Here is a 15,839-nt window from a genome sequence, read left to right as displayed (position 1 = left end):
TTGGAAAATGTTGGTATAGGAGAGTACCTTTGATGTTATAATTCTTATCCTACGTTTACTATACTTTACTTATGTACGTGTGAATTGGGTTCAATCTCGCTCACATGCGCATTGCATTTAGACACTTTTAGATTTAAATTTACTCGCATTTCCACATCATTAGACTTTATGGCTTCGTCACCTTCATGGTGTCGGCTAGCACAGCTCAATTTGGAGTCCAAGTGGATATCCCGGATCAGGGTGTGTCATAATTTTCAAAAGGCAAAGTGAAATCGTAATCGAGTACCAAGAAACGTATAAATTAAGTGGAAACTAATGAAAATGGCTTGAAAACTTTAAGTTTTAATCAAAAGGACAAAAATATGTTGTAAGTGAATAGTACCAAGAATGACTTTTTAGAGTAAAATGTCCTTAATGTTAAGATTCCCTAAATTAAAGGCCCTATACTTTTAGAGAACTGTTATTAGCACTCCAAAAATCTCATTCTACACTCCTCACAAGTGTATTTTTTTCTTCTAATTATAAAAAAATTTGAAGTGCCAAATGAGATTTTTGAAGTGCTAATACTAATTCTCTGCTTTTAATTTATGATCGAGGGTAAATGCGGACCAACTCCACCACTAATGAATTGATTGGGCCTAGGCTTCTCTTACAGCCCAAAAACAATAATAATCTTAACGTGCGGTACCCATGCAGCAGATTGCAGCTATGCCATATATATTCCCTCACTTAAAACCCTAGCTGTCTCTGTGCCTCTCCCTCGACTCCCAAGCACCATACTGCTCCTCGTCTCAATCAGGTTCGAAACCCTAATCTTTGATCCGAAAAATCGAAGCTTTTTCTTGACCTAATATCTGCAACAATGGTTATTTGCGCTTTCCCCCTAATTTAATTTTACTGAACGCGTGAATTTGCTGTTGTTATTTTGAGTGACAGGAAAAATGGCAGTCCCTTTGCTGAAGAAGCAAATTGTGAAGAAGCGTAAGACCCACTTCAAGAGGCCCCAGAGTGACAGGAAGCACTGCGTCAAGGTATGAGTCTCTGGGTCATTTCATTTCTCTTCGTTTTTTTTTTTCAATTAATTGAATCATTGGAGTTTTGATGCTTCTAATGTATTAGAAATTGTTTAGTTTTGGATATGAATTTTTAATTGGGTTGTTTGAGTAGGATTATTAAATTCTTAACCAATTAAGTATTGGGCAATTTGGGCTTAATCGAAACTTGGATTATCTGGTGATATCTGCAAGTTAAGGATGGAAATATTAGTTATCACACAAGTATTTGCTTGTGAAGACTTGGGTTCAATAAAGTTGAAAGTTAAACTTAAATCTTGAATGTGAGGTGTCTGAAACTATTTTTACTGTATGGGTACTATGTTGTTTTAGTGATGTTGTGTGTAGTAGTTGTAAAATGTGTTTCTCCCAACCTTCAAGGTTTTTGCTTTCGCTGCACTTACCAGAAGTTGGGTTGATCCATAGTATTGTTTGCAGTTTGGATTTATTTATTTTTTATCTAGGTGGCTGAAATTTGAATTAGAATGTGAGAAATATTGAAAAATGACTTGCCATGAGGTGATGAATCTCATTGTGCATCTTTTGCGTAGTTGGCGATGAAATTGTTATTCAACTGTTCTGTGTTTAGGGTAGATAGTATGGCCTGTTAAGCAACCGTGTTGCTGCCTCCGTGTGCTTCTATAGTCGGACGCATGTAGGGTGATCAAGTGGTTCGATATCATTGTTTTAGGAGATGCATGCTTCTTTGTGCATGTCTGCTTCCTGGAGCCTTGGTATTAAGTTGCTCTGTTTTAATGTATGTACTTTACTTACGGCAGGAAAGCTGGAGAAGGCCCAAGGGTATTGATTCACGTGTCAGGCGAAAGTTCAAGGGATGTGCGTTGATGCCCAACATTGGCTATGGGTCAGACAAGAAGACTCGCCACTATCTGCCTAACAAGTTCAAGAAATTTGTCGTGCACAATGTCAAAGAGGTTGAACTTCTAATGATGCACAACAGGTATGAAACCATTCTTTTAAATTACTAGTCCAGTGTCATGTACACATTAGAATTTTCTCACCCTTTGTTTCTCTAATGTAACTGCAGGACCTACTGTGCTGAGATAGCACACAACATTTCCACCAGGAAGAGAAAGGAGATCGTCGAGCGTGCAGCCCAGTTGGATGTTGTTATTACCAACAAACTTGCCAGGTTGCGCAGCCAGGAGGATGAGTGAACCTTGCTGCTGTTATGGTTTATTTTGCTATGTGTGTTTCCTACTGTGCTAGTTTTCGGAATTTTGGGAGAAATCTTATTCAGTTTGTTTTCGATTCGGTAGTGTTGAATCTAGACTATTTTACTAATCTAGTCATGTTAGATGACCTGAAGTTCTACCAATCTGTTTGATTTTGCCACATTTTTGCAAAGTATGTTTCTTTTTAATATGCAAAGTAAGACCAATACTATTGCCGTCCAAAAGGCCATTGTGTTAAAGCATAGGCAGTGCGACTTTCATGATGTATTTTTGGGTTAATTCCACTTTGTATCGTTTGTATCATGGACGTACCTGGCAGCCTTGCGTTTCCAAAAGTGGCCTAGCCTGCCCGAAACCCTCATCACCGGCCCACAAGACCAAAGCAATTCAAAATTGTTGTCCCTTTATTTCCCTGGACAGGTACATCGGAAAATTTCGTGCTTACGTTACCAAGATTAGTTTAATTAAGAAATCAATGTGTTTGTTGAATTTAATAAATAAATCAATGTGTTTGTTTTCAAAAAACACAGATCGACGAGTATGTTCGAGTTTTCTTTGCAAAAGTTCTTAGTTATTGTGTTTAATGCATTTGTGAATTCACCTAACACCAATGTAGTGTCTATGTAAATACAAAAATATGTCCTATGAACGACGCATTAAGAAATAGCAATTGACTTGAAGTTAAACGGACAAAGTCAATGGTATAACACTTTGAAACTTTGCAAGTGGCCCTCCACTACTGGAGATGAGTGTTGCTCTTGCACCACAGCGTATGTTCAAATTCCGTCGATTCTCTAATCTAACAAATCTATTGTTTGACCAAAAAAAAAAAAAAAGAACACTTCGAAACTTTTTGTAACTTTTTTTTTTTAATTTTTTTTTATCAGAACTTTGAAACTTTGTTATTGTCCAATTTTTAAAGGACAAAAACCAACTAGTCTAAAAATACATGAGAGTATAATTTGCTCTTTTACATATTTTATGGGGAATTTCACACGTATTTAAAGCAAAAGTCTACAACAAACAAAAGTAACCATCCTAATTGGAGAAGATGATGTGTGAAATCCTTATATTCGTGTTCTTATTCCGGAAAAAGTACTCCGCCATACTTGAGATAGTGAGCTATAACCTTTCAAAATAAGGGAATAAATTTGCTCACCATATTCGGTGATGCTCATAACTCAATTTTTATCTGTTGAATGAATTTTAAAATTTTGATGATGGTAAATAAGGCGATGCACATTACCATCGCTTAAGAGTGATGAACAAAAATGTACCCTTAAAATAATGAGCATGTCTAACCAAATTCGGCCGATTAAAAAAAAAAAAACAGTAAGCAAAGATACCTTTTTTTTTCTTCCGAAAAAGAAGAATCAAAAGTTTTTGAAGATAGTTCAAGTCGTAATTCTAAAGAAGTGTCGGGTAGGATTAGAATAAGTTTAGAACTCGGTTTTCTTTAACGTAACAAAAACGAAAATCAAAATATAAAAAACCAAGGTACTCTGTTGTGTACAAGTTCCGCATGGTGCGTTTTGGTTGGTTTAATTACTAGATTGCTCTTGAGATATTAGATTATATATATAACTTTGAATTTCGTTGTTGTTATTGTGTATGTGAATGGTAAAGTGTACAGTATGTGAAAAGCATAAAATATCTGTCAACCAAAAACACGCAGGTAGATCGTTTATGTTGCAACTTCATTAATAGGTCACCCTTTTTCCTGCACTTCACGTGCTTTTCACATGACCTTGTCAAGCAAGTCATTGTCTGGAAGTGTGCATGATCTTCCCTTCTTTCTTTTTTCTTAATTAATATATGAATTTAATAAGGATTAACTGAGTCAAACAAGTGCCAAAAAGTCATTAATCTTTAGGTCATTTAACAACAATATTATTTATCATTACGTTTTTGTCAACAACAATTAGTGTAGTTGTAGACACTTTAGGTCATTAAGCCATAATTTTCGAGAGGGTAATCAAGTGGCGGATTCTTTGGCTAATTATGGTGTCGACCACCTGGGCACTTTTTGGTGGGATTGTTGTCCTCCTTGTGACACTGATGCTTATTTTTGCATCGTTTCTCACTTTTCGACGTTTCAATTTGGGTTTTCTTGGTCCATGAATTTTGGGGTTTTTTTTTTTTTTTTTTTTTTTTTGACAATAAGAATGTGGATGGTGGTAATATGGTCAAACCCAACGAAGGTGGCGGTGCACCAACTAAAGCTGGTGGTGGTGGTGGCAACAGGGGTAATAAGAAGAAAAACAAGGGGAAAAAAGTGAATGCCCATGCTGATGAGGATGAGGGTGAACAATGTGATGACGCTTCTCCACCAAGCAATGAGTCACCAATTCAAGATAATACATTAAGAGAGATGGGAGTGTGCTTAACCTCACAATGAGCTAACAATAATATAGTTCAAATTCATCTTTGGCAAGAATCGAACCTAAGACCTCTCACTTACAAGTGAAAATGAATACTACTACATCCTAGTACGAAGTGGTGACCGGCTCATAGTTTAAAAATAAAGAATGAATACATGACTAAACAAATGGCAAATCCTGAATCAAAGCTTATAAATATTTCCTTAATACGCATGAAAATAATCTTGTAAAACACAAGTTATACAACAATCACATATCGCAAATAACGTCTTAGTTTTGACGATGCAGATGTAATCGAACCACTTGATTATTGGTGTATTTTTCCTCACGACTCATCTCGTGATTCAAGAGATAATAATCCCATGACTTAGGGAAGAGCACGTCCAAGTGAATTCGCCCGGGGTGGACCTGATTCACAAAGAACTTCCGAGCCAGGAAGTAAGGGCGAGTTTGGCTAAAGTGAAAAGAGATGAAATAAATGAAAACTATTAGAAAGCGAAAAACTGAAAACAAAAAACTTTGAAAAACAATCTAAAATATATTTATCTTTCAAATTGTTATTCTCAGCATAATTTTGTGTACGTTGTACGTTGTACTTGAACTTGTAGTTTTCACTCTACTGTCATATCTTTTCTTCTCCACAGTCAGGATGAAGCCAGAAATTTCTTCTAATGGGGCAATTGAAAACAACTAAAAAAACCTTATTATAGTATGGTTATACACAATTTGATATTAAGGATGATTTCAAATGATGATGCATCACAATTTTAATGTTACAAAAATTTCAATATAGTAGTGGAAAGTGGCAAAGTGATGAGATATTAAAATATAAGTACATGATAGGCGGGAGAGGGTTTTTTTCAGTTTGAATGACAGAACAAGAGCACTATTGCTCATATAATATTTGATATGGAGTATAAGTAGAATAAATATATGTTGGATATTAGATACATATATTTTCTTCAAAGATAATCCGGGTATATTATATAATTGTAGTCTGCAACTAAACAAACGAATTATTTGAGCGGAAGCATCTGCCTCCTGTGAGTCTTCATTGACTCCGTCCATGTCCACAGCCTTTAATTAGAAAAAACCAAACACAAAATATGAACAGAAAGTCACCAAACAGCCAGCCCTGGAATCGAAAGACTCTCAAAGCACGTAAATATACTTGTTACCTAGGTAGCTAGCGGTGCGGCTCATTACTACGTACTTTCATTGCATGTTTCTTCTGCAACCAAAACTGTCAAATTTTCTTAACCTAAAAACCCTAAACTTCCAAATCGAACCCATCTCTTGTCACGATCACAAGGTCCACATTCATGTCCTTCCCTTCCAGTTTGAAGGATCGTGTGGCCAAGAACCTACACATATATGTGAATTTCACCAAATTGAGGGGCTGAAGCCATAAATGTATGACCCTTGTGCTGTTGAAGGATATCGATATTTAATTTTATCGGTTGGGGATTACTGGTGGAAAATACACGAATTTTGCTCACCATGCATGGTAGATAAGTAGTGCAACCAATAATTATACGTATTTGTAGGTGCAATATTGCAATTAATTGAAAAAAAGTGGTCCATTACCTAAATATTGGATATGCACATGCACTGCATGCATTATTGCATGCAAGCCAGCTGCGATCGAAAGTTTGATGATAAAATTGAGTTTTTGTTACATATTTTTGGATTTGGATTTTATTTGCAAACTCCTAATTCAGTGATGCTTGATAGTAGATGGACCATCTTAAATTATAATTCAAGAACATGCTTATTTAACAACACGTGCCTCATCATCTCTGCAATTTCCTGTTTTTATTTCTGTTGCAATTTCTTCATATCAATACTAAAGTTGCTTCTAAATCTTGAACTTTTTTTAATATTTATATAATGATATATATATATATATATTTGTTTTTTTCTTTCCTGTTTTTGTTTCTGGTATAGTTTATGGTGCAACTTCAAAATTAGTATTGCCAGTTTCGTGTCTTGATCACCCGAGATCAGGGAGCATATTTGATTTGGAATTCTATTGCTTTTTTATTGGACCACCTGTCGTTGTTGTATGTTTACATTAAGGTATGAGGTATTTAGGTTAAGTCACTCACAATAAAAATAGAATAACGATAATAATTTAGTATAGAACATATCGTTTACAAAGAATTGAACCTAGATAGCAATACTCAGTGACAGATGTGCACGTTTAATTATAAAATAAAAATTACAAAAAGAGAGAGATTTTTGGAAGAAAAAGTGACCCAAAAGAAACATTATGAAGTGAGAGTGAAATTTATTCAGTCTCCTATTAATAATGTGCTCACAACAAAATACGAGACTAATTTTGTGATCTAGACTTTTTTTTTTTTTTTTTTTTTTTAATGATCCAAAAGTAAATAACAAATAAACTGCTGAGAATTATTGATTAAAATTATTAGATTTAAAATTTTTTTTATTGGCATCATGAGTTTGGAAGGGTGTTGAGAAATAGAAAAGAAAATAATTTTAAGATTATTGAACTAGAAATTTGATTTTAATGCTAAATTATTACTTTAAGCTCTAGAAATTTTGACTCAATCAAACGTGTACCCAACATGTGAAGGCATTTGGCACCACATTATCCAATATGTGAGATTGTTAAATCCTAAGATTATCTTGTTGGGACAAAAGTGGATCTTGCCGTATCACGCATGAGTAGTGTTATGAAACTCATAGTAATCTTGTGACCTAATGGGATAAACGATTCTCGTTGTAATAAGGTAATCAGAAGATAGTTCCGTGGTAATCGAATTATGTACTCAAGCAGATGATGATCTTCTGATCCTCTCAAAACTTTGAACCAAGTTGACAAAGCAATTGTGTGTCTTTGCAGTCTGATCAGGTCTTATATGATAAAGAAAAGGTAGCAAGATTATAATTTCATATCTCAGAGTTAAGCGTGTTTATTTTTCGTTTGAACAGTTTACAACCATATGTTGGGCTGCGGTCTTTCAAAAACAAAGATTATTATAAACAAAAACTGCGGCATCTTTGATTTCGGGTCATCCAAAGATTCCTATACCAAAACAATAGTCTCTTCCTATCTCATCAAACTTTCATTATTGCAGCAGTTGGTTACTTCAATATTTTAAAGGTCTGTCAAACGCAGCAGGAAGATTAAAAAATGAATCAAACCTCATTGAGCTCAATGTTATCTGAGTGAGATACCTGCTGAGTCAAACCTTATATAAATTAGAAAACTAGATTTTAATTCTTAAATAAGATGAAGTTTAGAAAAATGTCTTATACAAGATTAAAAATTAATTTTAATCTCTAGACTCTATTTAATGCCAGCATATGTATTCAATGTTTCTTTTTTTATTTATAATTTTATGAATTTAAATTTTATGAAAATATTATAAATTTTAATTCTCATTATGGTAGGCATCTTATATAAGAAAATATTTTCGTAGAGATTTTTCGGTACACTTATGTTTTTGCATATTTTCTTATCTGCCACTAATTCATAAAAATATATTTAGGTACGAACATTTCAATACAATGGGTTAGTATAATATGTTTAGGTACGGACATTTCAATACACTAGTTTAGTATAATATATTTAGGTACCAACATTTCGGGACACTAGTTTACTATCATATAGTTTGGTACGGAATTTTGGTACACTTATGTTTTTATATATTTTCTTATCTGTCACTAATTCACTATACTATATTTAAGTACAGGCATTTCGGTACACTAATTTAGTAAAATATATTATGATATGGACGTTTAGGTACACTAATTGAAGAAAGTTAAATCAAATTGTATAATAATAAATTTAAAATTTAATGTAATAACATTAAATAAGTTATCTATTAAATATAAAAACTTTGACAAAAAAAATTCTATTAAATATAAAAACAAAAATATAATATGAATTTGAATTAAGTACACATTAAGGCTCTAAAATCAATAATCAATCTAACACCAGTTTTTTTTTTTAAATTATAATCTTCTTGAAGGATTAAAATTCAAAAACCCTATATAAATTATATAGAGAGTGCAGATACGAGGAACAAGAAGGTGCACAATAAGTTCTTACCTGCATTTAACGGACATTTTAAAGAAAAATTACTTTGGGTTTAAATCATAATTTGTTCTTATCTTTCGATTACTTTATCATTACGAGAACCGTTTATCTTATAAGGCTTAATCTTATGGTTAAGACTACTTTTGTAATATACTTCCAATTACTTTATCACTACGAGAGGCCTAAGCTTATGATTAGACTACTTTTTGTAATACTCGGCTATATATCTTCCAAGTACTCTATGAGGCCTAAGCTTACAGTTGTCCGATAAGGCCTTATCTTATGGTTAGTCTTTTTATTTTTTGAACAAACAATATTATCTATAGGGTGATGGTGGCCTAAGCTAGTTCAAATTCACTCTAGAATCAAATCTAGGAATTCTCTGAAAATAAAATACCACTAGACTACTGTACTAAGTGACATGATTAGTATATTTTTGTAGTACTTTTTTGAGTCTTTGATATCCTACCAAAAACCCATTGTACCAAAACAAATACAACTGGGAAAATATCAAATAATTATTCGTTAAATTAAGGTTTAATAACTTAATTACAGTATCTAAATACAGAAATAAAGAAATAAAAGAATAGTTAGAAACCCAAAAATGCATCACCACCTTGGGTGGGATTGTTATTCAGTCCTTCCGCCCACACCCTTTTATTTACTTTCTCCTCCTCATTCCCTCCCTTCTCATTATTATTATTCCTATTTTTGTTATTCTCCTCATTATCCTCGCCTTTATTCTCCTCCTCCCCACCACCACCACCACCACCACCACCACCTTCTCCTCCGAATATTCCCTTCACCACCGTCTCCACATCGATTTTCTTTTTTATTCCCTCCGTACCCTCCGCCGTGGCAATATCGGGGATGTACGGCGGCCTCGACAGTCGCAAAACCGAATCCCACTCCACCCCCTTAAAGAAATCGTGGCCCTTGATTTCCCCCGACCCGATTCTCTGCTTCGGATCCTTCTCAAGCAATTTTTTTATCAGGTCCCTCAACGCCGTCGTTTCGCCTGTCAGTTCTGGAGCTTTTGTCAGTATCCGATAAAACGTCTCTTTTCTGTTGATCCCCTTGAACGGCGTGGTACCATACAGCATTTCGTAAAGAAGAATCCCGAGGGACCACCAATCGACGCCGAAATCGTGTCCCTGGCCCGATACGATTTCGGGCGCCACGTACTCCTCCGTCCCAACGAACGAGTTGGACTTCTCGGAGTTTTCCAAGTTGACGACGCCAGCTTCAGGCTGCGCCACCTTGTCGTCGGGCGAAATCCCAGAGTTACAGAAGCGGTGGAACGGCGAGCGCCGCTTCTTGTGCACCGGGTTCGATTTAGCTACGGATTTTGATTTCATCGGAGTCGATTGAGCTGATCGAGGAGGAGTCTTTAGGGGGGAGAGCTCGGTGGAGAGATCGAAATCCACGAGCATAATGTGACCATTTTCTTGGACCATGATGTTCTCCGGCTTCAAATCTCTGTAAACAACTCCTAATCCGTGCAGATAATCCAATACCAGAACCAATTCCGCCGCGTAAAATCTGAAAAACCAAAAGGAAAATCAGAATTTTAATTTTCTCGGAAGCCAAACAGAATTTAATACATTAACTTGAGATATTTTGACATTTACTTTACCTGATAACCTCATCGGAGAACATCCGCTCGCTCTGTCGTTTCCTAAGGCAATTGAGATCGCGGCCGGGGCAGTATTCAATGGCGTAGCCGACGAACTTCTCAGTGTCGAGAACGCCATGCAATTTAGGCAAGAGTGGATGCTCGAAACGACGTATTACTTGCTGCTCGAAGCTGACTCTACGGTACTCGCTGCCGTCGCTCTTCGCGTCTTTACTCCTCCGCTCGATTAAGTCCTTGGAAATTACCTTCAAGGCCATTAGCCCCTCCGCCGCCGTCTCTTCTCCCTTCACCAGAAACACCACGCCCTTGGCTCCTCTGCCCAGCGCCGAGATAACACTCAGCCGCCGGAAATCCAAGCTGGGAACCACGACGCCGTCGTTCTGATCGTCCATGGTTGACATCTCTGTTTCCGTTGGCAGCTGTGCAGAGAGCCAGATACCGAAATTTATACAAGTCTTAGTGAGGAAGGGTTCAATTCAAAAGGTGGGGGCCCACACATTGCACGGTGTTGTTGGTGGAACAGGATCCAGTCTGGATCTCTTCCATCAAAAGTTCAGGATCAAGTGATCTGGATCGTTGAATTTTGATCTAACGATATAAATTATTATAATTTTCAAATGATCTTTTATTTGTAACCGTGAATCAAAATTGAACGGTCCGAATCACTTGATCATATGCTTTTATGGGATAGATTCAGACTGGATCCTCTTCCATGATTGGTGTGAGTGGTGCGGCCACGTGGCTGGTGTGTGCTGACGTGGCGTGATCACGCGTTGGTTCGAAGCGCAGGCAATTTGCCTGGTTGTTGCAGAGAACGACGTCATCACTGATTCCATTGTTTGGGAGATTTTTAATTTTTAATTTGGCTGTTAATTTGGAACGCAAGAAAGTGGGGGAAAGTGAATGTGATTCACGTGCTTACGTGAGATCACTTGATTCTAGAAGGCGTGCGGTGCAGGGAATGTTTTGGTTCAAATCCGGCAGTGAGCGGAAAATTTTATTTATTGCGCTTACTTGACTATTACCATATGTTAAAACGGAAGTTCTCATTAGTCAGTTGGGAGACGTTAGGTCATATAGCATAATTTGCAAAAATTATCGTGTGATATTGAATTACTTCATAATATGACGATTGATGAGACAAATAACAAATTTAAAAGTCAAAAATATTATTTGTAAATAAAAAATTTACAATAATTTGTATCATATATATTGTTGATGATGTGTTTGACATTTATACCTTGATCATTAGGTCTTTAATCGATGGTTTAATGATAAAAAATTCACATCTATAAGATATTTCAGAACTAAAACATATTATACCATGACACGTAACAATGTTATGATGCAATGAGATGGAAGTTTTTGTATGGCCAATGACCTCAAGGGGGGAATGCAGTTGGAAGTTGAAGGTGTGTTTGAGTCAAACATACCACATAATAAATGGGTGAATTGAATTTTGGTTGCTGATGGGGTTTTCTGCCTCGGTCTTAGGTTTGGTTTGAGCTTCAAACTTTGGGATCCATCTCTTATGGGTCTTTTCCGGTTCAAAATATGGACACTCGTACCCATCCTCGGTACTAAACCCAACCTAAAGTTTATTTTTATTTTTTTGGTCTTTCTATTTATCCAAAATTTTAAATACACATGATTTTACATGCTTGATCCAAGTAATATTACAATTTTTTGGTAGTACTCTTAAAAAATAACAGGTTTGACTCACATGAATTACGAAAACCTAGTATATTTATGTTAAATTTGATGTTTTTGTTTTGGAACAACGATGGAATTTTATTCAATAGGAGTTACAACATTCGCAACCAAAGCTACCTCCCTACCCCCAAAGAATCCTCCAACAAACCAATCACGTCTGGTGGTTCCTCGAACCATGACCGAGTATGATTCTCATGGACTGCAACGCCTGTTAAGCGATGAGCGACTGTTTAATCGACGGCTCCCGTGAGCAGTAAGACCTTCGCATCCTCCACTTGTGTCCAATTGGAGGCAAGTGAATGTCATGCTCTTTTGCAATGAATCGCTCTCTATTGTATAATCTAGCCAAATCTCCGGTAGACTAGAATATTATTGTATAAAAAATCTAGTTAAATTACAATTTCCCAATAGAAAAACAAAAACAAAAATACAATTTCTCATAAAAGAAACTAATTTCAATTTTATTAGCTTGAATTTGAAAATATCACCCCTGTTTCAACCGATTTTATGCAAATGTTAAGGACGGTAACGTTATCTCTTAGGATAAGCGACAAACATGACCCCTTTAATTTATTTTAAAAAGTATATAATTATTTTGGTTTCTCTGTCTTCCCAAGTTTCCGAAACGTTTTGCAAACATGGAGAGCGCAACTAGCTCTGCTTCTGCTTGAAAAATGGAGGCCCGAAGGCTCGCCATTATCTGCTCCCATATCCGACCCGGTTTGGTTCCGGGTACGACCCGATTAGCTCCCGTTTCTAGGTCCAATTGCCATTCCTGTTTGAACAGTAAGCAGTGGCCCAGTGGCTCCGACGAGGGGAATAGCCAAAACGGCTGCGTTTTCTGTAAAATTATTCGCGGCGAGTCACCCGCTATCAAGGTTTCTATTTTTCTAGTTAAACTGCATTTTATTTAGTTATTTATGAGTATTCCATTTAATTATTTGTGAAATTCTGTACTTTGCAGCTCTACGAAGATGATGTTTGCTTGTGCATATTGGATACGAATCCTCTGAGTAGTGGGTAAGGTATCATTAATCCAATATTTAATTTTTCAATTATTATTTTTCTCAATTTCTAACTTTTCTCTTTTTGTTTGTGCTGTTGTGGTAAATTTGAATGAGTTCATTCAATTTGTTTTGTGAGACAATATTCTAAATTGCTTTAATTTACAAGGAGTTGGATTTGAATTTGGGTGTACGGTCTCTGCGACCTCATGTTTTTGGTATAATTTCTGTGTACGGTTTTTGCGGCCTCATGTTTTTGGCATAATTTCCGTTTCAATATCACAAAACATTGTGCCAAAAACATAAGGTGGCGGAGAGTCCATAGTGAGTCATACTTTTAGAGTCTCATTAGCGTTTCTCTACCATTTATAGATCAGCAGGGCAACATTAATGGATGCTTTTAATTCTGTACAGTAGAAATGCAAGTGTTTGTGTCAATTTTGCCGACGTTTCCTTTGTATTGTAAGTAAACAGTGCATAAAAGTAAGAAAGAAAGAATGCAACTATATCATCTTTATATGAACTTCTTTTAACCATGTTTTCGTTTCCACTTGCTAAAGTTCCGTACTTTTGCTCGCGCAGGCATTCTCTGGTTATCCCCAAATCGCATTTTTCTTCGTTGAAAGCCACACCTCCGGATGTAAGTACATCTCTATTTCATATGTTATGCATTAGATGAAATGATGGGATGAATTTCTCGATGCGTATATGGCAACATTGAGTATGTGTAAAAGATAGAAGTGGTAGAAGGGTGGTGAGCACATTATTGATTCGTTGGACTGTAATTTTCTCTACGTATCTCCGACAAGTTGCTTGGTTATAGTGTAATTTTTTCTGCAAATAATATGCGTGCGCTTCTTTATTTGTTGTGTAACGTTGTAATGTTTCATGAGTCTGCAGGTGGTAGCTGCAATGTGTTCAAAAGTGCCCTTTATCAGCAGCGCAATCATGAAAGCCACTGGTTCTGGTATGTGTTCAAATTCATTTTCCGGTGTCCCCCTATTGTATTTTCTTTTTGTTCTCAGGTTATGTACTCAATTAGCAATTAGGATGTGCTGAAATGGCCCTTGTACTTCCATGATATTTTCATTGACATCCTTGTTTTCACTTGCATGTATTCGGTCATACCTACCTAAGCTTTACTATTTTACACACTTAACGCAGATTCGTTCAACTTGTTGGTTAACAACGGTACAGCTGCAGGCCAAGTTATATTTCATGTGAGTCGTCGTAATTTCCCTTTTGATTTTCTTTTGGTTCAGCTTATACTTCGTAGCAGCAGATACAATTGAAACGATGCATCCTCCATTGAAAATCTGCAAATCGTATTGCGAATGAACAAGGCGAACTAGATGCATATTTCATCCGATCCCCGTTGTTTAACTTGAGGAATGTGATAAGCTTTTTCTAATCTTGCTATGTAACATGGCAATTTCAGACTCATATTCACATAATACCGCGCAAGGCCTTTGATAGCCTCTGGGCTTCTGAGGTATGTACCATTCACATTTTTGCCTCCTTATATGTGAAAGTTGTAGAGTCTTGAGGATATAAGCTTGATATATGCATACATGAACTCCGTAGGGTTTGCGGAGGCGGCCCCTGAACTTAGATCGGGAAGCATCTCGACTTGCAGATCGTGTTCGAGAGCAATTGTCGTTATCAGAAAACTCCAAAAACAGCAAAGGTGAAGGATCTAGCCTTACCGAAAACTAGGTGCATATTTCATCCGATCACGACGTAATTTTCACTGTACAATTATGTGCAATATAGATACTTTAGTTCTTCTAAACGTTTAGTATGTGGAATATGCATCACGCGTAAAAATCAGGAAACAAAAGCGTAATCTCAATTAATTAGCAGTTAGCGTTGCATAATGATACGGCAAACTTAAATCCTTCCTCTTGTGAAACTTGCTTCTACGTCACTCAATATATGTCCCCTAACTTCAATCTAACATTTGCCTGGTCTGTATTTCCAAGTTCCAATCCAATTTCTTGTGCATTAACATTGTGGTTTGTCTATTAGTATGCATTAAATTGTGTTTTACTTGCATGAATTATTCCTTAACACAAACAAGGTTTTAGGGAGTTGAGATTTTTGTGTATAGTCGAGTAAGTAGAGACGATATTTTTTTGTTGGTGATATTTTCTTTTATACAAACAATAAGGTATTGAACTCAACACAAATATAATACGTCATTGTCATCTATGTGAGTTGGATATGAGACATCTTACTTACAAGTGAAGATAAATACCACTATAGTGTAGTACTACTTGTTAGATAAGCGATATTTTCATTCCTATGAAAGAATACATTTTTTTTTAGAAGATACTGAATTTTAACAATGGATTAAAGAGAGTTAATGTCACATCCCTTCCCGGACGACACCACTTCCCGGGCCCGCTCCACCACCATAGCACGATATTGTCCGCTTTGGGCCTCGACCACGCCTTCACGGTTTTATTTTTGGGAACTCACGAGCAACTTCTCAGTGGGTCACCCATCATGGGATTGCTCTAGCCCCCTTCTCGATTAACTTCGGAGTTCCTACGGAACCCGAAGCCAGTGAACTCCCAAAAGGCCTCGTGCTAGGTAGGGATGAGAATATACATATAAGGATCACTCCCCTGGGCAATGTGGGATGTCACAATCCACCCCCCTTAGGGGCCCGACGTCCTCGTCGGCACACACGCGGCCAGGGTTAGGCTCTGATACCAAAATGTCACATCCCGGCCCGGGACGGATCACTTCCCGGGCCCGCTCCACCACCGTAGCACGATATTGT

General features: G+C 36.6%; 3 protein-coding genes across 3 annotated transcripts; 2 read left to right on the top strand and 1 right to left on the bottom strand.

Annotated features, from left to right (window-relative positions):
- Positions 1-735: 735 nt before the first annotated feature.
- LOC137724534 (large ribosomal subunit protein eL32z-like) lies at positions 736-2,420 on the top strand. Its single transcript, XM_068463292.1, has 4 exons — positions 736-799; positions 937-1,031; positions 1,832-2,013; positions 2,101-2,420. The coding sequence occupies exons 2-4, from the start codon at positions 942-944 to the stop codon at positions 2,228-2,230; spliced, it is 402 nt and encodes a 133-aa protein (XP_068319393.1). The 5' UTR covers positions 736-799; positions 937-941; the 3' UTR covers positions 2,231-2,420.
- A 6,788-nt stretch (positions 2,421-9,208) lies between these two features.
- Positions 9,209-10,734, bottom strand: LOC137725479 (serine/threonine-protein kinase OXI1-like). The gene is made up of 2 exons (XM_068464182.1): positions 10,335-10,734; positions 9,209-10,240 (listed from the first exon to the last, which is right to left on the bottom strand). Exons 1-2 carry the CDS (start codon positions 10,724-10,726, stop codon positions 9,289-9,291), a joined length of 1,344 nt encoding a protein of 447 aa, XP_068320283.1. The 5' UTR covers positions 10,727-10,734; the 3' UTR covers positions 9,209-9,288.
- A 1,891-nt stretch (positions 10,735-12,625) lies between these two features.
- On the top strand, positions 12,626-15,412 carry LOC137726992 (adenylylsulfatase HINT3-like). The gene is made up of 7 exons (XM_068465945.1): positions 12,626-12,925; positions 13,012-13,067; positions 13,634-13,691; positions 13,952-14,018; positions 14,216-14,271; positions 14,490-14,543; positions 14,636-15,412. Exons 1-7 carry the CDS (start codon positions 12,722-12,724, stop codon positions 14,765-14,767), a joined length of 627 nt encoding a protein of 208 aa, XP_068322046.1. The 5' UTR covers positions 12,626-12,721; the 3' UTR covers positions 14,768-15,412.
- Positions 15,413-15,839: the final 427 nt, after the last annotated feature.

This window comes from Pyrus communis, chromosome 2 (assembly GCF_963583255.1).
Source record: "Pyrus communis chromosome 2, drPyrComm1.1, whole genome shotgun sequence".
Lineage (NCBI taxonomy): Eukaryota > Viridiplantae > Streptophyta > Magnoliopsida > Rosales > Rosaceae > Pyrus > Pyrus communis.
This window is presented reverse-complemented; position numbering and strand designations above follow the sequence as displayed.

Excerpts from the sequence above, each read along its gene's own strand:
- LOC137724534 (XM_068463292.1), top strand. The coding sequence starts at position 942 with ATGGCAGTCCCTTTGCTGAAGAAGCAAATTGTGAAGAAGCGTAAGACC. Across the intron at positions 1,032-1,831 it reads ACAGGAAGCACTGCGTCAAG|GAAAGCTGGAGAAGGCCCAA; the intron begins GTATGAGTCTCT and ends TACTTACGGCAG. Across the intron at positions 2,014-2,100 it reads CTTCTAATGATGCACAACAG|GACCTACTGTGCTGAGATAG; the intron begins GTATGAAACCAT and ends ATGTAACTGCAG.
- LOC137725479 (XM_068464182.1), bottom strand. The coding sequence starts at position 10,726 with ATGGACGATCAGAACGACGGCGTCGTGGTTCCCAGCTTGGATTTCCGG. Across the intron at positions 10,241-10,334 it reads TTCTCCGATGAGGTTATCAG|ATTTTACGCGGCGGAATTGG; the intron begins GTAAAGTAAATG and ends TTGGTTTTTCAG.
- LOC137726992 (XM_068465945.1), top strand. The coding sequence starts at position 12,722 with ATGGAGGCCCGAAGGCTCGCCATTATCTGCTCCCATATCCGACCCGGT. Across the intron at positions 14,019-14,215 it reads CATGAAAGCCACTGGTTCTG|ATTCGTTCAACTTGTTGGTT; the intron begins GTATGTGTTCAA and ends CACTTAACGCAG. Across the intron at positions 14,272-14,489 it reads CAGGCCAAGTTATATTTCAT|ACTCATATTCACATAATACC; the intron begins GTGAGTCGTCGT and ends TGGCAATTTCAG.